Source organism: Conger conger, chromosome 11 (genome assembly GCF_963514075.1).
Source record: "Conger conger chromosome 11, fConCon1.1, whole genome shotgun sequence".
In the NCBI taxonomy this organism is placed as follows: Eukaryota; Metazoa; Chordata; class Actinopteri; order Anguilliformes; family Congridae; genus Conger; species Conger conger.
In genome coordinates, this window is record NC_083770.1 from 6,962,762 (window position 1) to 6,987,620 (window position 24,859).

The window sequence follows — 24,859 nt, forward strand, 5'->3', positions numbered from 1 at the left end:
TTTAACGTATGACTGAATTAATGACAGAGTTAAGCCGTATCTAATATTTAAGCACTAGACTGCATAATTAGGCAGTAAAATAATGCCAAAAAAGAAGATGTAGGCTATTGGCCTGACTTTACATTCAATATGCTAAATGAACCTATTATTTCTGCCAAAACAATTATGTATGACCAATTATTAGTAAATCAAAATCCACAGTGTAGCGACCAACTGTTTCCTGTTGACCAAAAAGTCAGTGTTCTGTGTCTGTCATTGCTCAAAGTCGTCAGTCACTGTACTGTATAATGTAGAAAAAAAGGAAAACGGGATATATATATATATCTGAATGTGACATCATATACCTCACTTGAGAAAAATGGCAAGATGAGGTAAGTAAGAGTTTGCAAAATAAACAGTAAAGTTTGTGTGACGTTTAGCTGGTCATGCCACTGGGTGAAAAGCTTAACGCATTTTACAGTTTACATTGTTTGTTTCTTCTTTAATAATGGTTTTAATGGACTCCAAATTAGTAGTAATCTATTGTAATCTATTGGCTATCCTGCTTTATGTGTGCAATGTTTAGATCGATTTTAATAATAATAATAACAGATAATTTAAAAAGACCATACTTTTCAACGTACTCTTATTTTGACATGTACATTCATGTTAGCATCGGAAGTAGAATTAGCATCAAGATGATCTATACATTTAGGCTTATTTGAAACGTCAGCTTTACAAACATACGGTGTGTGACGTTAGAGCCACCAATGTGCAGGTCACCCGATCTTTGTGAAGTAAGTGCAACCTGTCATGTAAAAGAATAATAACATTAATGTATCGTTTTAACTTTATGATTTCATTTCACAATGAAATGATAGCGTCCTCTGCTGTTGGGAATTGTTAAACGGTAGTCCTGCTTGTTTTTGGTAAAAAAGAAAAAAGTGCTTCCGGATTAGCCGTCAGGTAAGCTGCGTTTGTCATCTATCGAGTCCGCAATTTTTATAAAATGTCGATTTCCCAGGAATCCGTGATCACTTTTCAAAACCAACTCGCTACTATTATGGACGTTTTGGTAAAAAACACAGTCTGTGAAATAACAAAGTTATTCGAAAACAGTATAGCTGAAATTCATTCTATCAATGTGACACAACGCGAGATGGAAATATGCACAGCAAAACTCAAACTCCAGCAACCAAGTAAAACGCCAGAAACGGAGGAGGAATACAGTGTGAACAGTGGAAGTAACAAGACAGAGTTCGAGGCTTGGGATGAACACCTTTGCGCTGGTACCATTGACGTATTCGGACACTTTTCCAGCGATAATGAAAACGTGACAAAGACGGCCATAGCAGGTAACGTAAGACTACTTTCGTGGCATGTATCTTGCTACTTGCTACTAGCTACATGAAAAACATCCCAAACGTTACGCAATGGGTAACACTGATCTACGCAATGCTTAAATTGTGATTTAAAACCGCCTATACGAGGCATCGTCAAATTACGGTCCTCGAGGTTCGAGGATTGCTGGTTTTCTACCCTTTCTTGACCTGGGAGTTAGGTGTGAGTACAGTTTGGCCACTCAGTAGAACTAATTGTTCACCTTATTACCTGGGAGAAAAGAAAACCAGGGCCAGATTTGGATTCGAGGTCCAGATTTGATGATGGCTGTCATTAGCCTGTATAGCCCAGTGGCCAAGTTGCTTGAATAGTAAAATCCACAATAAGATCCGAGCAGCTGTGGGCCCTTAAACAAGGCTCTTGCTCCAGGGGGATTGGCCCCTGCTTATTCAGATCAGCTGTAAATCGCTTTGGATAAAAAAGTGCTAAATAACTGCAATGTAAAAGTTACACTGTCACTGTAATGTAGCCTATAGGTTAATTTCAACTTCCTCGAACTAGTAAGATGGAGTCTTAATTGACATAACGTTAGCCTACATTTGAAATGTACATTTTTCTTTCCGAAGTATAGTAATTATCCGTTCTTTATCGGGTGTGTTTTTTATTTTTTTGCAAAGCTAAATAAATGATCAAGCACTGTCTGAATACAGAAAAACGGGATGGTGACAACCATTCGGAGGATCGAGACTTCGATCAGCGTTGGGGCGATTTGTGGCCAGATGGAGAAACCCCCAGTTCTGAAGCAAGGATAACGCAGGCCCAGCCTATCCAGGTCAAACAGGAGGTCCCCGAGGTTTGTGAAGGTTTTTCTTATTACAGCAGTCTCCTCCAAACGTATTGGAACAGCAAGTTCAATTCCTTTGTTTTTGCAATACACTGAAGACAATTTAGTTTGAGGTCAAAAGATGTATATGAGATGACAGATCCAAATTTCAGCTTTTATTTCCTGTTTTTTTAAAATCTAGATTTGTTAAACAACATTTGAACTTTTGTATCAGACCACCCAATTTATAGGTGAGCAAAAGTATTGGAACATGTGACTGAAAGGTGTTTCTTGTTGCCCAGATTTGTCCTGTTAGATTGATTGGTTAAACAATAAATAGTTCTGAATGTCTACTCTTGGTTTTAGCCTTGGGTTTTGCCTGTCAAGACTGCATTTTTGTTGAAAAGATAAACCATCATGATGACCAGATGATGACTGAAACATTGTGAGAGCTGTGAAGAAAAACCTCAAAACATCAGTCAGTGACATCTACAATCTCCACAGGGCAGGGGTGAGGGTTAATCAATCAACTGTTCAAAGAAGACTTAGAGAGCAGCAATGCAGAGGCTATACCACAAGATGCAGACGACAATTACAAGTACAGAGATGAGCCACAAAAGTTTTGGAACAAAGTTTTATGGACTGATGAGACCAAGATTAACCTCTACCAAAGTGATGGAAAGGCCAAAGTGTGGAGAAAGAAGGGATCTGCTCATGATCCAAAACATACGAGCTCATGAGTGAAGCGCGGTGGAGGAAGTGTCATGGCTTGGGCTTGCATAGCTGCTTCTGGAGCGGCTCACTAATCTTTATTGATGATGGTGGCAGCAGGATAAATTCAGAAGTCAACAATAACATCTGCCAACTTACGGAGAAATGAGTCCAAACTAATTGGGAGGAACTTCATCATGCAGCAAGACAGTGACCCAAAACACACTGCCAACACAACAAAGGACTTTATTAGGGAGAAAAAGTGGAAGGATTTAGACTGGCCGAGACAGTCACCAGAACTTAACCCAATTGAGTGTGCATTTCACCTCCTGAAGAGGAGATTGAAGGGGAAAAAACCCCCGAAACAAACACCAAATGAAAGAGGCTGCAGTAAAAGCCTGGAAAGGCATCACAAAAGAATAATGCTACAGTTTGGTGACACAATGGGTCACAGGCTTGATGCAATTATTGCAAGCAAGGGATATGCTTCCACATATTAAGTGTCATTTACTCTCTGTTCCAATACTTTTGCTCACGTAAAAAATTGGGTGGTCTGATACCAAAGGCGTAGTAGTTTAACACATCTAGTTATAAATACCAGGAAATAAAAGCTGAAATTCTGAATTCTTGTCTTGTTCATCTTTTTTATATCAAACCCAAATGTATTCACTGTATAGCAAAAACAAAGGAATTGGCCTTACTGTTCCAATACTTTTGGAGGGGACCGTATGTCCGCATCCAAGTATCCGAAGTGATACCAGAAGGGGATTTGATTGACGCTTTTAAATCCATTAAAGAGATTTACAAAGTGAACTATAGGCAATTCTTTGGGGTGAGTTCGGTTAGCAGAACGAGAGGACACAAATGGAAATTCCATACAAATATTAGGAGGTATCTTTTCACATAGCGAATGGTCAATGTGTGGCATAGCTTGCAAGTACATGTAGTGGAGGCAGAAACACTGGAGGTTTTGAAGACCAGGCTTGATACGGTGCTAGATACTATTTAGCTTTTAGGCAAACTAAGCAGTAGGTACACTTCGAGGTAGGAAAAGGCGAGCATTGCTGGGTTGAGTGGCCTGTTCTCGCAATATATCTAGCAACGTCTTTTATCTTTCCTTATTGTAATGTTCTAATTTTGCATGTACAGCTTTCTGTAGTATAGTATAGTATGTTTAGCATCTTATATAAGATTAAAACAACCATTATCCTGTTGTGCTTGAGGTTCTTGGCCCCTTCAGGAGGTTGCACCAGAGAACCTTTCTCCTTTTTTGGGTGTTTGTTGACAATTATGAGATCTAGAAGTGCTGAACTTCAGATTCGTACTCCATTTTGTTTTCCCAGTAGAGGCATTATAAGTTTGCCAGGTGTCACAATGAAAAATGCGGCCCATGACTTTGTTAAGAGCCCTAAATCTTTGTACATTTGTATGTAGGCATAATTTTGTATGGGAATTCATATCTCACCTCTAAAAACATGTATCTACTTTAAGTTTGGAGATCTTTTTTAATCAGTGACCAATTTTGGGGGTCATATCTCCAAAGGTAAACATACTCTTAGTGTCATTTTATGAGTTGTCTGATAGCACTTTCCCATGATGTAAATATAAACACGTTACTAATAACATTAGCTGAGATATTATCCATGGAATTCAATTTGTCCATTTTTGGTATATTTAGACCCGCACAGAAGCCAGTTTCAGAAATTTCGAACAAAAACTGGACAGTTGAAAACTTGTTGCTGTCCATGTGCATCCCTTCATCTTCTAATGGCTACTTCCAGCATGATAATGCACCATGTCACAAAGCAAAAGTCATGTCAAACTGGTTTCATGAACATGACAATGAGTTCAATGTTCTTCAGTGGCCTTCCTAGTCAATGGATCTGAATCCAATAGAACACCTTTGGGATATGGTAGAAGGGGGGATTTGTAGCAAGGCAAATCTTCTGAAATTGCATGATGCAATCATGTCAACATGGAGCAGAATCCATGACACAAAGAATTGAGGCTGATTTGAGTGCAAAGGGAGGCCCTACCCAGTATTGGTATAGTATACTGATAAAGCTAGCAATAGTAAAACTGGGAACCTAACACAATCAATCAATCAATCTTTATTTACTTTATTTTACTGGAATAGTCCACAGTGGCTATTCTAGTAACTCTTCCATTTTTAGATAATAGGGGTGTTGCAGGTATGTAAAGATCTAAGAAGTTAAGATAGTTGCAAGTGCTGTATAAGCAAAAGCCGCTAAGAACCAAAGCTAAATAATTCTAGAAAAGTTGATTAAAGATGTAACTTCGACTTCCGAAGTAGAGGACGCCGATATTGGTTTCTGGACAGGACTACGTGTGCCAAAAATCGGCAAATAGAATTTTACATAGGTCATATCTCAGCTAATGTTATTAGTAACGTGTTTATTTTTAGACAATGTGAAAGTGCTCTCGGACGACTCCTTTACAAATAAAATGGCATTAAAATATGTTTACTTTTGGAGCCCATCTCTAACTATTTTTTTCTCTGCAGGCCTACCCTTAGTTATGGTGGTGCGGTGAATTGCACTGTGGCCTCACAGTGACATTCCGGCCGTAGCCTGTGCGTGCGCGAGAGCGTGAGACATCTTCACTATAAATGCATGCCTCCTGGTGTTACCGACTAAACACAATCTTTCCTAATATGCATTACTCCTACTGGTTACATCATGGACAGCAACAGGTTGTCAAATCAATATTAAATGGTTGCTACTTTTAGAAAGGGCTGTTCATAGACAGACTGAAGATAGAACTCTACCGTTGTTGGGTAGGAACCCGAATAAGGACTGTATCTCTTTAGATTTAGCGGTGTTCGTTCCGGGGTATCGGTCAGAATACAGAAGACGCAACTCCGGATCTTACAGTCTTTACTGTAGTTACTTAGTTAGCGCAGAATATAATTGGCAATCGGCATTTTGGGTTTCCATATTCACAGGGTTCGGCGTCGGTACATGTGTGTGTGGCCTCTAAATTAAAGAAATGAAGAACATATCACTGCACTGCTATTTTGCACCGCCATCTTAACAACGCTCTTCATTTAATGCAATTTTAGTTATTATAAGCTATTATTAGCACTTATCAGTTGACACCGAAACCACAAATTAAACAAGAACAGACATTAGGCATGAAATAAATACAACATTACTCACTTTAGCAATTACGCACACTGACAACTGTACTGAATGTTTGGCAAATTTATGTAACTTAAACAGATTACTTAACTTACTAACTTTCAGGCAATGTAAACGTCCGTTATTTCTCTCACAGTCCCTCCCTCACCCGTCACCACGGCACGACACGGAGAGGTATTCTTACTTGAAGTAGGACGTGCCTTTGATTGAGGTTAAGACATTACATTACATTATTGGCATTTGGCAGACGCTCTTATCCAGAGTGACGTACAGTTGATTAGACTAAGCAGGAGACAATCCTCCCCTGGAGCAGTGTAGGGTTAAGGGCCTTGCTCAAGGGCCCAACGGCTGTGCGGATCTTATTGTGGCTACACCGGGATTAGAACCAGCGACCTTACATGTCCCAGTCATTTACCTTAACCACTACGCTACAGGCCGCCACGCAGAAGAAAAGGCCATATGAAAACTATTGGTATATGGCATGCCAAAAACTTTCACACCACTGAGCAAAGTCACAAGAAAGAAAAAGTAGTTTCAGACACGAAGTCAGGTCTACTAATTGACCTGTGCTGGTTTCTGCTTGGCGAGTTGCTCCTTCCTTGCGCTCTGGAATGTCAACATGCACTCCTTAAAGGCCTGCACCTGGGGCTGGCACTTCCGCCAGTCCTGGCGCTCCGCCATGCACTCCTGCACAGCGTAGTGGAGCTCCGCGCATCCCGTCCTGGAGATCATCTGGTCGACCGGGTCCTCCTCGTCCTCGCTCGGTCTGCTGCGGTCGTGTGGCGAGGAGGACGACGACGACGACGACGCCATTACGACTCGATTCGCTTTTCGCTTCTAGTTTTGAGTTCGTGCATCACAGTCTGAGAATGCCCTCCACCACGGGGGGAGATTTAGGGAAAGGACAAGGAAGTGTGTCACTTTAAGAGGAAGCCTTTCTTAAGAACAATTAGCAAGTGTCAGCCATTACTAAAAGCTTTAACAGAACTAGGTTGTAATTGTCAGCACCTAATTTTTTGGAACAGCCACAAGCAAAATTAAGTCGAATGGATCACTTATTCAAAAATGATAAAATTCCTATTTAAGTTTGGTCTGGCCAGAAAATGACCAGAAAGTGTTACATATTCTACCCAGTAGAGAGGTAAGGTAGAAGGTTTCCAATCATAATGAAACTTTATTCTTCAAATGGTATAATTGCCCTACTTATCTACAAATGACTTGGCATGCCTTAGCGTGTTTTAGCTTTTTCAGATCAGTTCAAACAGGAAAATTTACCGTTTTTTTTCTGCTTTAACAGAAAAGATATGAGGCAGCCGTTGTATATCGAGGAGATGCTTTTGTATCCATATGTTCCCTGCTACTGTTAATGATTGAGATGCAAATGTTTGTCCTGCATTTTCTGAAATTATTATATCTACTGGTATTGCTTTCACACTGTACTGTTGCTCAAGCAACTGCAATGTATTTTGGTCCTTATGTATTTTATTTATTAAAATGTATTAAAGTTAATTAAATTGCTTTTAAATATAGACTAGTTATTTTACTGTACTTATCCAGCTGTGTGATAACCTACTTTAAACAGTTGCTTTGTAGCCTATTTGAATTTGTGGTGAATAATGGCTTGTTCTGCCACTGGACATGGTGTATAACCCTGTGTCCTTGCTATAATGAGCTAATTTCTTCACACTTTAAAGATTGTGGGATATGTGGATTGGCTTGTATTTCAGGAAGATAACTGACCGCTGAATACCATCCAGCTGTTCTGGAACAATTAAATGGTGGTGATTGTGAAAGTCTGTGGCAGTTATTTTGTATGTTTGAGGCTTTTCTTTTTTTTTTTTTTTTTTTTTTTTTTTTAAAGATATGATTGCCTGAGGTAGTTAAGTTTGTTTGTCGTGTGAGGGGACTGTTTGCAATATGTCACTTAACTTTTTAACATTCGAAAGCAGAAGCAGTTTTGGCATGAGGTTCTGTGTGATGTTCTCCGCAGGCTGATTCGTGCTGCTCTGCGTGTGGGAAGACGCCCGTGTCCGCCGGGTCACTGTGCACCTCATGCACCGCCTTCAGCCACCAGGGGGCGCAGAGCGACACGCAGACATCGTCACACACACAACCAGGTCTGTTTGTTGTTGTTTCGTTTTTTTTTCCACTTTTCTTTTAATCCGGAGTGCAAGATTCTGCTGAGTACTTCACTGTGGACAGTGAGTTAGAGCTACTTTTGGTTTGGCATGAGCTCAAGAGTTTACAGCCACCCTGAGTTGGATAGGTTGTTATGGATGATGGATGGATGGATTAGCTGAGTTATGTTTAGCCCACAAGCTAGCTTTTCCACAGAGACTTTATCCACATTTTAGCATAAACTGCCAATTAGTTTGAATGTTGTGAGTGCTGTTGATAGCATTTGTTATAGCAATGGCAAATTGAAGGCTCCAGGATGCATCAATTGTTATTGATTATCAGTATTTATGCAGAATAACAGTGCAAAAGAACCCCTTTCTTTTTATTCCTGAATTTACACTATGGTTATTTTCTGGCAAACTGTGACTGTTATATTATATTAATAAAATGACCTTGCCATACACTGTTAAAAAGGAAAAACATGTATTGGTGTAGTAATGTCCTATATAGTGCATGTATGACTGCACCATCTTCATACGTGTTGATGACATCTATTCCCAGACAATGGAAAAAAAAAAAATATATATATAGATATATATAGAAAATGTGAAAAGAGCAGGGATCATCAATTGGTGCTGCTGATTGGCCAGGCTTCACACCTGACACCCAGGTAAAGGGAGAGCGCAAAAAACCATCAGCTCAGAGTTGCTCATCCCTGACATATAAGGCATAAGCTGTAGTCGATGGATACATCTTAAAATGTTTAAGCCAAAAATCTACAGGTTAAGAAAATATTTGCACCAAAAGATAAGACCACTAGCCCCTCGTCACAAATTCACTGAAAAGGACTCAATTTTGTTTGTTTTTTACTTGGGTCTGAGAGGAAGTTGGCTCAAGTCTTCATTGAAGTTTTACCCCTTCCTGTTGTAGCGCAGAAAGTGAGCACTAGAACTAAAGGGCCAGGTGTGTTTTTCTGTGAGTTTCTGCGGCTCTTTGAGGAACCTACCCTTCACTGTGCGTGTTATTTACAGAAAGAAATTACTGTTCTAAAGAACGTTTCCTCTTTGTACTGTTTGCTGGCAGAGACGCATTGTTTCTTAAATGGTTACTAGTTTCCGGAACAGCCAGGCCTAATTCTGAAAATCAAATAATCATTATTTTGGCATAGCTCCATTTACAGTCAGACATTCCTGCATTAATGCAGGGGCCTGCTTTAGGAAGCAGGACCAGTTAGCTGGTTAACTGCACGGAGAAAAACCTGGAACACTCCCAAATCTGTAACATTGACTGAAGTTAAACAGCTCTGTAATCCTGCTTTGTGATACAGGCCCCCGATTGGTATTTTCAATCAGGAAAAATACTAATAATAATAAAAAATAATTTCCTTTTAAGTCAGGGACAGAAAACTGGGAGTTATTGAGCTAATAGATAAACTGAATAGATAACTCTGCTGATCTTTTCCTATTTGGAGAAATAATTATGGGCGGTTCTGATGAGGCTAAATCTCACAATGTGGGGAACAAATCAATAGCCTGTGATTGTAAAACAGCAGGATTAATATTGTTTAGCGACATTCTTTTTGGTGAATTGGAAAAAAATGGTGAAAGGATCAATGCACTCTTCTCAGACTGGATATCAATCTCATTGAATTTGTACAGTGCTGATGGAAACTGCAAATGCTCAGCTCCAAAATGTCTGTACAGTCAAGGGTAAATGTTTTTATTTTCTGTATTTTGTTAATGTAATTCTGTCCAGTTAGACTGTGTGTTGTGGGCAAAAAACCCGGGCTGTTATAAAGTGAATGATCTGTGTCGATCTCTGATTGAAACATTGGTCTTCTAACACACAGCAAACTGGACAATTTGTCCTCTGACATATGCTGGGGTTGGACTTTCAAAAAATAATTTCAAAAAGTAAATGAACTGCACTGAAAGTGATCCATGTCTGCTCAGAGGCAACTATAAACTGCAATTTATGAAGTATAACTTCTAACCTTTGACAATGTGTGATCTGTGTATCAAGAAAGTGTACTAACCATACAAGCCACTTCTGCCAATTATTTCCAGTGTCAATCTTTGTTATAAGAAAGTTATAAAACCAAAATTTATAGTGCCTTCCAAAAGTATGGGAACAATAGCCAAGAATTAGACTTTATTGCATTGATTTTACTTTTAAGCTCATCAGTTAATTTTCTTTTGTAAATTCAATTTAATAAAAGCTGATTTCTCATTCATACATTGTTCTGCAATCCAATTGGCTTAAGTACATAGCCAAAAGTAACTATTTCCATACTTTTGGAGGACACTAGTAGGTATTGATATTGAAACCAAGAACTGAGAATTGTAGGTGGTATCAAAGCATTATTGTGGCCTAAGACACCTGAGACCTCACATGATCGTCTGTCTGGAAGAACACAGACAGTTATCCTCGGCCTATACCAAATTAGTCCTCTAATGTATTTCTGGAGACTATGCTTTGATGCAAAACAGGACTGCTTCATGTTTCTCAGCCACGTAAAACATTTGCGGTGTTGAAGCTTAAGATAGTGCTGTGGTACTTCTTCAGCTTCCTCTTTCTGCCATAGTTTCTGTTCTCACAAAGTATGTTTGTTGAAGATAAAGTGCCATTCAAAAGGATTTGAGAAGAAGGCGGGGGAATTCTCCCCTGTTTAGTCTAATCAACTGTAAGTCGCCTTGGATGAAAACGTCAGGTTAATAATTAATTATCATTATAGACACTTTTATTTCTGATAAAAAAATCAGTGGAACAGAATTCAAATTTTTAATGACAGTAGGCAAGCCTCGGGTAAGATTTATAAATAACGTCTCATCTATGTATTCATTGATCGAGTTAGTTGCTTGGAAGCAAGCAACTATAGGTTCTGAACATTTTTATTTTGTCTTCAGTCGCATATCTCAATATTTTGGATGCCAGACGCTCGTTTGATCACCTCATCCTCACACAGTGCTGCTATTCGACGTGAACTGCGAATACTACTCATTTCCTTTGAGTTACAGAATCTGTAATTTAAACGTTTTCTGCGTCTCTCAAAGCATTTGGGCAGGTGGCATTTGTGATGGAATGCCAACCATGAATATTTTACTTGAAATTAAAATGTAAGGATTACACAGGCTGGGCATTGAATATAGTGTGTCGCAAAAGACCCACTTGAATGCAGCTGACCTCTCAGAATGGTTTCTAAAGTCAACAAAATGTCACTTGGCCAATACTGCAGCTGAAGATGCAAGATTTGGTTTTTCATTCTTGGACAACAGTATATAATAATGTGAGTACATGTTCTACAAATCATTTCTGAAGGAGAACTCTTAACGGAATATGTGATAGTTATAGTAAATAACTTTTGGTAATTTCAATGTCATCAAAGCACTGTTATAACCTCACCAGCCACTGTATTACGTACACCCATCTAGTACCATGACGGCCCCCCACTTTGGACTGCCTGAATTCTTAGTGGCATGGGCTGAGGAAGCAGTCCATTTTGGTCCATGCTGACTTGGAGTAAATTGCCTTAGTTCATGGAACTAGCTTGAGATATTGTATGCTTTGTGACATGGCTCTATTTATATCTGTTTTATCGCACTACTCCCTGTAAAGTCTATAGACTATAATGTGTAGAAATTTCAGGAGGGCAGCCGTTTCTGTGATTCTGGAAGCACCACGTCTTGCACCAACAATCATACCATGGTCAAAGTTGCTAAAATCACGCGCTTTGCCCATTGTATGTTTGGTTGGACAAAAAATGAAATCCCATGTCTGCATGCTTTATCTGTTAAGTTGCAGCCACATGATTTACCTGTAAATATGTACCTAATGAAGTGGCTGGTGAGCTATATATGCTATATATGTGCTATGGAAGTACAATCATTTCAGATCTAGTGGATTACAATTATTTGTCCAAAAATGGCTTTTTATTAATATTTCATAGATAAAGTTGTGTGGTTGCCCGTGTAGCACATCTGTTAATACTGTTGATTCCTTTGTTTTTATATTTTCACTGTAGGGTCAATATCAGCAACAAGAGAACGCAATAACGGAAAGGCAGATGCTTCCACCTGGACAGTTATGCCTTTTGAAAATGTGCCAAAATTTGTACGTAAGATTAAATGTAGCCTCCATTTTGTATATGAATCCACCAAACCAGAAGTGAGACGTCAAATGACGGTATTCCTTATCATGCCTTTTAGAACATCAGAGAGGTTTTGCTGGCCCATGCAGAGGGAGAAGCTGTAGTTCGGTGCCTTGATGAAGACCACTGCATCAACCAACAGAAGAAGAACCAGATGGTGCGAATTCTGGTTTGGCACCTCATGGAGAGATTTGGTGAAACGTGAGTGAACGTTCAAAAACATAAATTTTATTTTTGCATAAAACAAAAATGAAATAAAACAAAAAAAACAAATACTTCTGCGTGTTTTTTGTTTTAGGCCAACATCTCAAATAAAGAAGGCGCTCGCCTCGTGCCTTGTGACGGAGTTCCCTTGCCTCAAGGACACGGAAGGCGACGGCTATGTGAGTACGAGTCGATCCCAAACCGATTTTTTACAATTCAACCGCGTAGGTTCTCAACCGATGCTTTGTTTGGAAAAGCGATGAGAACACGCAGTTGAAACATGGCAATGTTTCAGGAGGCGTGGTATAGCCAAGGCAAACATCACCACCCTGCCACCGGATATTTGGAAGAGAGATTGCGGAACATCCGAAAGCGCATTCGACGGCAGAGCAGGGAGCGGTCCTGCAGCGGGCGAGCGGGAGAGGGCCGACCGAATCGGGATGTAGCCATTCCAGGTAATGCCTGTCCCTCACAAATATACAGCCCCCTCCAAAGGTATTGGAACAGCAAGGCCTTTGTTCTTTTGTTTCTGCAATACACTGAATACATCTGGGGTTGAGATGAAAAGATGAACACGAGACAAGTTCAGCTTTGATTTCCTGGTATTTACACGTAGGTGTGTTTTAGAACATAGCACCTTTGGTATCAGACCACCCAATTCTTAGGTGAGCAAAAGTATCGGAACAGAGAGTATTTAAGTAAATTACACTTGCAATAACTGAATCAAGCCTGTGACCTATTGACGTCACCAAACTGTTACATTCCTCTTTTGTGTTTTTACTGCAATATGTAAATGTCTTGCTTTTCAACCAAAGACAGCTCTCAGGACTTCATATTGGTTCATCTTTTCGAACACAAATGCAGTCTTTACTGAGTAGACATTCAGAACTATTTATTGTTTAACCAATCAATCTAACAGGACACATCTGGGCAACAAGAAACACCTGTCAGTCACATGTTCCAATACTTTTGCTCACCTAAAAACTGGGTGATCTGATTCAAAAGGAGATATGTTCTAAATTGCTTAAGAAATCTAGATTAAAAAAATAAAATATAAGATGAAATTCGGATCTGTCCTCTCATCTTTTGACCTCAAACTCGATTGTCTTCTGTGTATAGCAACAACAATGGACCTTGCTGTGCCAATACTTAGAGGGGACTGTAATTTATTGCTGCAACAATTTCAACGAGCTCAACTACTCTGAATGCAAGTATTAATAATTGTTTTTAACTGTTCTCCCCATAGAGACTGCGGTTCCTCTGGAGAGAGCTCTCCAAATGAAAGAATGGCTAAAGCACAACAGCGAGCCCCTCAGTCAAGTTCAAGAGTACATGAGGGAGACGGCCATCCACAGGGCGAACTGGATACGGCACACTGGGGCAAAATCAATTGGAGAGATTTTACAAGAGTATCCACATTTGTTGTCCACTCCAGGAATGGTATGTTATTTGATATTATGTATCCGTAGTTCCTTAAATACCTGGACTAATCGCCATAACCAGTCTGGCCATGTTGTCAAATGCTGCCCTGTAAGTGGCAAGCTATTTTCCTCGTTCGCGGACGAAAACGAGCGCACACGTTAAACAACCTATGAAGAATTTTTTATACTTTTTTATAGCTAAATATTACTGCTTTATTTACAATTAAGCAGAGAGAATGCATCTAGAGAGCTTCTCTGTTTTTCTTGTGGGTTTGGCTGATAAGAATGCTGAATATAATTATAAATCAAACATTTATTAAACAGTGTTTAATTGTTGTTTTCTCACTTTCTCTCTATGCTACAGATTTCCCAGGACTTTGCCATTATATATGATGGTTACGCTGACAGACTGTTCGAGAGATGGGTTCCATTGTTTGCAGAGAAGGTCCTTCTGTTTGCCACAAAGGAAAAGAGGATAGAGGAATTTGTACAAGACAGTTCAACAGGTTAATGTTACTTCATTTAAAAGCTTGCTTTCCCTGAATATTCTATATTTTTCTACGGCTAGATTTTAAACGGGCAAATTTTGTTACGTTTCCACTTACCCAAAGTACCACTTATCGAGCCATATAGTTTCATGGAGATTTGGCGAGTTTTATACCTTTTCGGTGCAGCTCACCCTGACACACAACATCTCTTTCCAAAGAGCTTAATTTGTGCACGGTTTCTTCGAGAACTACTACCTCTACCGAAGCACCAAGTACTTTGTGGTAATCTTTTTCGAAAGCAACGTTGCTGTTCACTTTTTCAAATGTTATTTTTTGGTGCATTGAGCCCTGAAAAAATAAGGGTCCCTTGGGGTCCATTGTATCTGGGTGAGTTGCAGCGGGTATTTCGAAAACTAGTCAATTCTCAGCAAAAAATATGGATGGATAGATGGCACTCTGGGTAAGTGGAAATGCATCAATTTCATTTTTGGGTGGACATACCCTTTAAATATTATGTTGTACAGTATATGCAATATAATACAATAGGCATACAATCCTCTGTTTCGAAATGTGAATGCTTGTTATGATATTGTTTTACTCTGAAATGCAGTTGGGGATCTAGCCTTCAAGTTACTCCCCACTATCCTACCTCCTCCTGCCTGCAAGACTGGGAGAAAGATGAGCCGACCAAATTTTGAAGAGGCCAAAAAATCCTTCATTGACTGGAAACCTGTAAGTGCGGATATGCAATGTAGATTTCCGACCCTAACGTCGAGTCTGCTTGTCATTCTTCTATATTTAAAAAGAAGTCAGGTCTTCTTTATAAATACAAACACTCTGACTCTGTCAAACATAACGGTCCAGATTCTTGCTAATCTGAAGTGTCTTCCATTAGAAGTTTTTTGGGGAGAAATATAATGGTTTAATTTGTTGTCTCAGGTTACTTAAGTTTAATTTCCTTCTCTTGAAAGGCCAACACGAACATGGCGGATTACCTGAGATGGGCAGAGCTGGAGAGACCGTACCCCTACGTTTTACAGCTTGGTGGCGCTCAGACGTTTGCCATCGTTCATGGACAGGCCCTTCTACAGGGGACTTTGTTGAACGCAGTTGACTTCTGCTTCAAAGCTTTTCACTGCTTTGACATTAGCTTCCCGAAACAGTGTGCCCCGGTTTGGGAATTCCTACAGTACGCGGTATACGGGATAGTTAATGGAAAACCAGCGGCAAACACATGTGTTTTGCTGAATTTTATTTTTGCTGATTAATTCATTCAAAATCTTCTCTTTTTCTAGTACTGCAATGTATGAACAATTGTAACAATATTTATCAATGAAATACAGTGGGCTCCATAATTATTGGCACCCCTGTCTGGAAATCCACAAAAAATAAACTTATTAAAATTATTGAGAAACTGTGAAAAATATTGTAATTTATAAATGTTTCAATGGAGCCAACTAAAATCAATCATGAATTTAATAAAAAATAGACTCCTCAAAATCAAGGTTTAGTACCTGGTGCATCCACCTCTGGCATCCACCTCGATGACAAAATCTATGTTCTGCGATGGCCATCTCAGGCACCGGACCAATCAAAGTGTGCAGTTGATAAGCGCAAACCTAAGAATGTGAAGGATCTTCCAAGGAGCAAGATGTACAAAAAAAAAGAGGTCAATAATTATGAAACCTCAATTCTTCATTAAATGAATGTTTGATTTTAGTTGGTTCCATTGTAACATTAATAAAGTACATCATTTTTCAGTTATTTAGAGTTTCTCCATAATTATACTGTTTATTTTTTGTGCATTTTCCAGTCAGTGGTGCCAATAATTCTGGCACTCACTATATGAAATACTTGTCAATGAAATGTTTTTGCTCTGAGTATTTTGTGACTTTACTCATTGTATAGCACTAATTTTAGAATTGTATCCCAGAGGTAGAAATCCTGACAGAAATCTTGGTTTAAAGTGACTATGTCTGTATAACCCAACCAGCAGGGTTTGTAAAATAAAACTCAAATTTCTGTAAGAACATTTGAAGGAGTCTACGATGATTGAAGTTCCAAAGAGACTTTAAACAATCACCTTATTAAAACAGACTGCGCAACACACGGCGTTATTTATTTAGCAGCGTAAGAAAATAATTGCGCTGTAAACTTCGCTGTAGTTTCTAAAGTAAATAACTGATTATTAATATTCGTGATTTGTGAAACATGAAGACTGCACTCCCCCACCCTCCACCCACCGTGAGTCGACAATAAGGCTGTGAATTATTGCCACACCTAAACGACACCTCGCCCTCCATTTCAAGTTTTGAAGCTACCCAACTCAAAGGACTGGGTAGGTATTGCCTAACATTTCACTTCAGTAGTTCTGCTTAGACAACAATTGGACTAGTTAAACATAACTAACCTGACCTGGCTGACATATTTCAGTGCTGTGCTGTATCATTGTATGCTGCTGATAGATAGGGGTTCATTGCCAACACAATTCTGAGAATAGTTATGTGTGTTAATCATGGCAGTCTGAGTGACTACTACCCATTGCCGGTTTAAAATGTGTCAGGCTTCTCTTGTTCTTGTTACCCTTCGCCATTGAGTGTGCTCTTAAACCCGCGTAGGCATGGAGAGTCTTCACGTTGCAATGGAGGATGTTCAAGCGGCAGTTAAAGGAATACTGCCAGAGCTGGAGACGGAGCAACTGAAGCCTTTGGTGGAGCACCTCAAGGGAAATGTTGGAGTGGAAAATAGTGCTGATCTTCAGCACGTGCTGCTGAAAGATATTCATGCCTGCTTGACACCAGTCCAGTGCCGGAGATTTCTTCAGCTTCAGCAGAGAGGTGAGACTTTGGTTGGATGCCTTGGAATGTAATCTTTCCTCATCCCCTTTATGTAAGACAGCCAGCTCATCTGAGTGTACCGGGAGTGTCTTAAGGAGGCAAACCCTTAAAGTGTGAATGGTGAATTTTAAACAAGCAAAGTTCATCTACAGTGGCTTCAGAAAGTATTCAGACCCCTTCACTTTTTGCATACTTTATTGTGTTGTAGATGTAATTTTGAGTCAATAAAATGTTTCCCAATGTACAATCAATAACCCATAATGACAAAGTGAGTTGTTTTTAGAATTATTTTTACATTTATTAGAAATCAAAAACCGAAATCTTCCATTTGCATTTTGATTCAGACCCATTGCTGTGGCACTCCAAATTGTGGTGAGGTGCATCCTGTTCGCTTTAATTATCCTTGATGTCTATCGAACGTGATTGGAGTCCATCAGTGGCAAATTGAATTGATTGGACATTTCTTTGAAAGGCACGCACCTGTGTATATAAACTCCCAAAAGTCACACTGCATGTTGGGGCAAAAAAGTCCAAGGAGCTCTCTGTGGACCTCCACGATAAAATTGTGGCGAGGCACAGATCAGGGCTAGGGTATACAACCATGTCTAAAGCATTGAGTGTTCCCAGGAGCACGGTGGTCAATAATAGTGAAATGGATTAAGTGGAACCACCAGGACTCTCCCTAGAGTTGACCGTCAAGTCAGACTGAACAACCGGGCAAGAAGGGCCCGGTTGACCGAGAACCCAACGGTCACTCTAACAGAGCTTTGGAAGTCCTCTGCAGAGATGGAAGAACCTGCTGAAATGACGCCCATCTCAGCAGCACTCCATCAATCAGGCCTTTATGGCAGAGTGGCTAGATTGAAGCCTCTCTTGAGTAAACTCCACAATTCATGTGGAGTTTGCCAAACGGCATTTAAAGGACTTATGAGAACATGAGGAAAAAAAACTCCAAACACTGTCTTGCTAACTCTAGGCACTAGGCAGAAATGAGGGAAGGATTAATGCAGCCACATACAGATGCCCTTGAAGAAAACCTGCTCCAGATTGCGTGCAACTTCAGACTGGAGAGACAAACCTTTCAGCACAACAATGACCCCAAGTATACAGCCAAGACATTGTGGCCCAGCCAAAGCCCAGACTTAAACCCCATAGAACATCTGTGGAGAGATCTGAAGATGGCAGTTCAGAGATGCTGCTCATCCAGTCTGACAGAGCTTGAGAGGATCTGCTAGGAAGAATGGGATAAGCTGCCCAAATACAGGTGTGCAAAGCTTGTGGCAGAGTTGGAGACTCGAGTCTGTGACTTGGACTGGAGTTGCACTCAGGTCACTAAAATAATTACTTGCGACTTGACGGAATTGACTCGGACTTGCATAAATTAACTTGAGGTTTAATTGTGACTTGTACTTGTAAATAAAAGTGCAAAACCAAAATGTTCTATGTTTTTGTCATGGTCTTTTACTGGGCTATTCTTTTCCGAGTTAATCACAAAGCTGTATGAGTGCTGCTATTTCACTCAAGTGAAATTGACACCTTGGTAGCCCTACGCATGAGTGTTGTGTTTGTCTATACTATGCTGCTTCCTCTCATCATTTTGAAATCGTTTTGGTATGTCCTCCAAGGATGTACCCCAAATGATCGCGTTTGGATATAAATCTTCAAAAGGTCGTATGTAAGACTCACTCCGTGGAGTACAGAGGCCATAAAAAGATGTATGAAGGTGTCCCTATTGTCCTGTTTAAGTCACATTCTAGTTGATAAGTTTTTCAGGTCTTAACCACATAATTAAAAAATATTTATAGAAATCGTATTTGATTAGATTGGATTTGATAGCAAATGGTGAACATACCTTTTTATGTCTGCCTTGTTCCACACACACATCAATTCCATAGTAATGTCAAGGGTACATACAACAGACACAAATAAAGTTACTTATTAATTTTATTTGCACTTGCTCTTGATGATTTTCGTAAGCATATTTTTGGCCTGTATGTCTATTGTATGTTTATGTAGTATGCCTGTATGTTTATTTTTCTCCTTACCTCTTTGACTTTCATTGGTGCAACTCTGGTCCTCATGTTGTCAAATGCCAATAACAGATGCCAAAGGCAATCAAAATCCTAGAATCAATACTAGATACTGAAAGCTTTATTATACCTGCACTATGCAGCAATTGAATATCCCTAACTAATTAGAAACAGCGTAGAAGCCAACTGTCCGATTACTTTTGGTGTCCTAAAATGGAGGGACTGTATAAACAAGATGTCAATTCCAATGTGCTGGAGTACAGAGCCAAAAGAACAGAGATTGTACCACTGTCCAAGTACTTACAGACTCCACTGTAGTCCCTCATTTCAGGACTCCATCATTTATGGGACAAATTAAGGTTATGTAAAATAATTGGTCATGTTAACTAATTTGTCTCATATGATCTGGTGATGCTTTTCCAGGTCTGTACTGCAACTTTAGCTTCTGCCCTTTTCAGTGGTGAGCATACGAAGCCTTGGTTCTTGGGAAGTTCCTTGTAGTCTCCACAGTTTGCTCTTGCCATCAGTCTGATACAAGTCAACCTTGGTCTCATCTGTCCACAAGACCTTTTTCTAGAACTCTGCATGTTCTTTTATGTACTTGGCAAACTGTAACCTGGCCATCTTGTTTTTGCTAACTAGTGGTTCCCATCTTGTAGTTCTGTAGTTCTGTTTCTGAAGTCTTCTGTGCACTGTAGTCACTAATGCATTCATGCCTGCCTCCTGAAGATCTGGCAGACAGGACCACATTATGATGAGAATTTGTCAGTTGTTTAATAATGTCCAAAACAGTTGATTATGTGACCCATTTTGCAATCTGCAATCTATGTGGCCTTCTTGAAAACATTCAAGACCATTTCAGATGGTTTTCTCAATGTCAACTGACATTCAGAACCATTTCAGATGACAGCAAATGTGTAATGATTTGATTGGGAAGAAGATTGTTAAACAATGTGCATTTCAGACGTGTCACATCCATTACATAAGTTATTAGTCACATTCTTTCTGACTTAACAGTATTTTAAAAAATTGGCCCTTCCCTTAAGCCAAGTGGGTGCTATGATGATATGCATTAACATTTTTTATCAAGGAAGAAGACTAATTTTTCTGAGGGATTTTGTTTGTAATTTTGTGTCACATCCATAATGCTGGAATTGCCCATTAACATCATGTTACTTTTTCCTAGTCTCCTACATTTTCCTTGTTTTCCAGACTTGCACAATTCTGTTTTTTGGTCTTGTAAGTAGTTGGTAGTGTTTTTGACAACTGTCTTTTGACTTATTTAGCAGCAGCAAATAAGTCAAAAGATTTTCAAAAGTTCAAAGATAACACTGACTGCAGCAGAAGTAATAGGGGAATTTGTGAAAACAACTGACCTTTTGGTTACTTGCAGGGTATGACAAATATGGCAGAATTTCAATTAATTGATTGAAATGTATCGTTTTCACATCATCATTATGGGTTAACTGCATACATGTATAAATAAATGTTAGATTTTATATACAATACATTTTAACACAAAGTGTGCAAAACATGAAGGGGTCTGAATAATTTCTGGACTATATATAGGTCTAGGCTTTCACAAGTGCTTTCACAACTCCTCCCTTAAACCCCCCCCCCCCCCCCATCACCCCGCAAACCAAAAAATGACTTTTCAGCAATGTCACTGATATTTTTATCTCCTTCATTTAGACTCCACTGGTGAACAAGTGCCGCAAACTCGCTCGCCTCCTCCGCCTTCCGTGTCACACGGTGGAGACAAGTGTGAGCTGGTGTCCCTTCCCATATGTCCGCCTGCTTTACCCGCGAGCCCGCTGCACTTCGGCATGGGCTCGTCCTGGATCCGGGCCTTTCAGGTGCCTTGGGAGAGGATGCCCCAGAGCCTCAGGGAGGCTGTGGCCACTGGGCGCCGGCCTCAGCCCGCAGACAGGAGGCTGATGGTCAGGGTCACGGTGGACGCGATGATGAAGCGCTGCCCCAACCCCACCAGGGCTGCCTGCGCGGAAATAGCCAAGGCCATCGTAGCGCAGCACCCGCACTCCTTCGGCGACCTGACCGAGGAAGGGGAGAAGCTCGGCAGCGGGTTCCACTCCCTCCTCACCCAGATAAAGACGAGGGTGGAGCACGTGAACAGGAATAACGTCGTGAATAGAATCCGCCGGCCCAGGAGGAGCAACGCGGGTCTAGATGTCGAGAGGAGCGGCAGGCAAGCCAGGTGTTTGCGAACCAAGGTTGACAGTTACGGATGCATCAACTGGCAGCCAAAGGAGCTTCCGGATGGAGAAACCGTGGAATCTCTTGAAAGCAGGAGACGGACTATGGCGGCCATTTTCCATAGCTTGGGCTCCAGCGGTGCGGCGGAGAGAGAAGTGGACGAGCACATGAGGCTTACATACGTCTGTCAACGGCAGATGATCAACGGATGCCCTCCTCCACCCATCGGCGAGGTCCAAGAACAATGGCCATTTCTTTTTACCAAGAGATGCCTCTCTGCACACTTCCATATGCTCACCGGCATTGACATTGACGGCCGTCTGAGTGAAGCGCTCCTGTTCAAGGGGAGGAGAATTGTGAACTTTTTTGAGAGCCAGAAGGCCAGGTGGAGCAGGGACATCCAGTGCCTGCTCCGTGAGATACAAGGTGGCTTCCAAGGGACCAACCAGAACCTAACAGCCATTGCTGCCATTCTTTTGGTGATGAAACACTTCAAGGAGAAAGAGGACTCTCTCTTCCTGTCGGCAGATGTAAGTAAATGGTAGTAGTGCTTTATACAAACATAAGAAATATATAATTTTTAGATGTTACTTTATTTGTGGGAACTTTTAACAACCTCTCATTTTGTGTGTTCATGTAGGTGGCTGCAACTAAAGCGGACATTGAGGAGCAGCTAACTTTGCCAGATACCCCAAGACTCATCATGCTTGGTTAGGGAATTATTTGTTTATTATTATAGTAAACATGAACAGTGTATGGTATTGTTGTATGTAAAAAAAAAATAGTACTTGGTAACTAGTTTGTAGTAATGTCCTTACGTTTCTGTATTTCAGGAAATAGCCTACTGACTGCAACCCGCTGGATGGTTAGCATTGAGGGCAGGGTGGCCTATGTGCTGGACAGCCAGTCGGATTTTGCAGCTGCCCTGACGGTACTCTTTAGCAGCTTCTATGTTTTTAACATCGAATATCAGGAGGCAGCCTGTACCACCCTAGAGTTGATACAAAGGTGAGAATTTAACATGTTGAGGCAACACCTAAACAATTTACATGCATTACACATTATTCTCTTACAGATAGTGGGATAACATTTTTGGGGCGCTTTGCCACAGTTTTTTTATGAGATTTGGCTTGTTTAGTTGGTCATACAAGAACCTCCTGGAATTGGAATTACAGTGCAGTCTGTAAGTATTTAGACAGTGGTATATGGATTTGAAATTAAACCATGAAAATGATGTTAAAGTACAGACTGTCACCTTATTTTGAGGGCATTTGCATCCATATTGTGTGATCAGTGTAGGAATTGCTTCCCTTTTTATACATAGTCCCTCCATTTTAGGAGACCACAAGTACTTGATCAGGTGTATTCAATCACTTCCTTAGTGCAGAACCATGTTTGCTTCGTCTCGTCTTGATTCTAGGGTTTTGATTACCTTTTGAGTCTGTTGTTAGCATTTCTCAAAATGAGGGCAACAGTTGTGCCAATGACAGTCAAGGAAGCCATTATGCGGCTGAGAAATAAGAAAAAAAATATTCCATAGGCCAAAAAATAGGCTTTCCAAAACAAACTGATTGGCACAGCATTCATAAACATGATATAATGCCTTCATAAACATGACATAATGGATTCATAAACATGACATGATGCCTTTGTAAACATGACATAATGCATTCATAAACATGACAATACATTCATAAACATGACATAATGCATTCAAAGGTCATACATAAGCAAATGTCATGGTTATGACACATTTGACATGACATGTTGCATAAGAAGTTATGTCACCCTATTATTACGTTATTTGAGGCTATATTCTGTTGTCTTTTCAGATTTTTCTCAAGAATCAACCCAGAATATGGGATAAAGTGCACGGCTAAAGTTGGAGTGAGCCGCAAGTCTGGTACAATTGTGCAAAGGAAGGCAGCTGCTGTCAACCCCCATGTCACAACCTTCCTCCAGCGTCTCATGGAGTTTGAGTGGAGGACCTCAAAATGAAGAACACACAGCTCACTCACTTGCGCATACACACATTGCAAATATCGCCCTGTTCTTGAGTTGAACCTTGAATTAAATGTCATTAAATTAACTAACGAAAATAGACCGTGTTTGTTAAATGAGTTAGATATTGAACCTTGAATTAAATGTTACTAAATGAAGTGAATGAAATAATTTACTTTTTGTTTTCATTACAATGTTAGAATGAATAGGACCATATACATATTTGATATATTTTAATTTTACTGTAGAATTACATTTAACAGTAAATCAATGCAATGCTTACAGTAGTAATTAAAGCCTTGTTACCATAGGGCTTTCTTGCTGCTAAACCTGATTGCTGTAGAGCTGCCTTAAAACCAAATACAGCCACTTGCTGGAAACTGTTGCCAGTGGAAATACAGTTTACCACTGTGAAAGCTATTGGGTGCACAAGACATTATAGCTCTATGAAATAAAACAATAAAAAAACCTTTAAAGGTAAAATAGGTAGAGTTAAAACATTGTTACAAGACGATTGTAAATCCCTTTCTATCATTGAAAAAGGCTGACTCGCCCTCTGCCTGTGTTTATTGTCCTTAAATTCAGGTTTCAAAATACAGTTGAAGGACCGACACTGTACAGAAATTCAAGCTCATTGGTTGAAAATTGGTTCTAATTGCCATGGCGAATGGTGTTTCAACGTCAGTGCGTTTACAGAGAAGGGGGAGGGATAAACAGTGTTGTGGTTTGAGTGTGTTGGTCGCTGCTATTCCTCTCTTGACCGTTAGAAGTCCAAAATTAGCTATTGTACCTTTAAGTATCCCAATTTCTCAGAAAACGCTACTGCAAAGTTGAGAGGTAGTTATAATGACAAGGGTTACGCACTTTTCAGGAGTTGAAGACAAAATCCAATCTCCCATTTATGTTAGATCCACTTTAAAAACATTTGGTGCTCTTTGGGCTGCCCATGACCTCACCACGCAGGTTCTTCGTGGATTGATCCTCAAATATCATCTGGAATGGTGTCCAATAAATGCAGAACACTTGTATTAAAACATTGTGTGTGGTTCAATGTATTTTCATCATCCAGAAATTTAGCACCGTATACATGTAAAACTTCACGAAACGTATCCAACTCCTTGTAAAAGATAATAATTGAAGCTGATAGTCTCCTAATTTTACTAAATGCAATACGAATAAGGGAACATGTATGCATATGTTTTGTGTCCTGCTTCATATCGGTCCAGAATTTGATATATTCTTGCAGAATTGCAACACACAGATATCCCATTTCTGCCTAAAATATAAAAAAAGTTTCTCAATGGCCCCTCTCTTCCTCACGTTGTCTGTTGTCATGCGTTGTTCTCTCAGTTTCAGAATATCCTTGTATTAATGAATCATGTCC

The 24,859-nt window shown here is 40.0% G+C and overlaps 2 protein-coding genes across 4 annotated transcripts; one reads left to right on the forward strand and one right to left on the reverse strand.

The window, feature by feature from the left end:
* Positions 1–734: 734 nt before the first annotated feature.
* LOC133140108 (uncharacterized) lies at positions 735–24,509 on the forward strand. 3 transcript variants are annotated; one of them, XM_061259686.1, is made up of 11 exons: positions 735–1,334; positions 2,031–2,173; positions 8,006–8,132; positions 12,155–12,243; positions 12,339–12,481; positions 12,579–12,663; positions 12,780–12,939; positions 13,731–13,924; positions 14,270–14,411; positions 15,004–15,125; positions 15,365–16,427. In XM_061259686.1, exons 1-11 carry the CDS (start codon positions 989–991, stop codon positions 15,659–15,661), a joined length of 1,848 nt encoding a protein of 615 aa, XP_061115670.1. In that variant the 5' UTR covers positions 735–988; the 3' UTR covers positions 15,662–16,427. The 3 variants fall into 3 exon arrangements, with proteins under 3 accessions (XP_061115670.1, XP_061115667.1, XP_061115668.1); XM_061259683.1 differs by lacking the exons at positions 12,155–12,243; positions 12,339–12,481; positions 12,579–12,663; ... (3 more) ...; positions 15,004–15,125; positions 15,365–16,427 and adding exons at positions 17,012–17,230; positions 20,953–22,004; positions 22,115–22,184; positions 22,308–22,482; positions 23,307–24,509; XM_061259684.1 differs by lacking the exons at positions 12,155–12,243; positions 12,339–12,481; positions 12,579–12,663; ... (3 more) ...; positions 15,004–15,125; positions 15,365–16,427 and adding exons at positions 20,953–22,004; positions 22,115–22,184; positions 22,308–22,482; positions 23,307–24,509.
* LOC133141227 (cytochrome c oxidase assembly factor 4 homolog, mitochondrial-like) lies at positions 6,241–6,906 on the reverse strand. Its single transcript, XM_061261704.1, has one exon. It carries the CDS (start codon positions 6,826–6,828, stop codon positions 6,571–6,573), a length of 258 nt encoding a protein of 85 aa, XP_061117688.1. The 5' UTR covers positions 6,829–6,906; the 3' UTR covers positions 6,241–6,570.
* Positions 24,510–24,859: the final 350 nt, after the last annotated feature.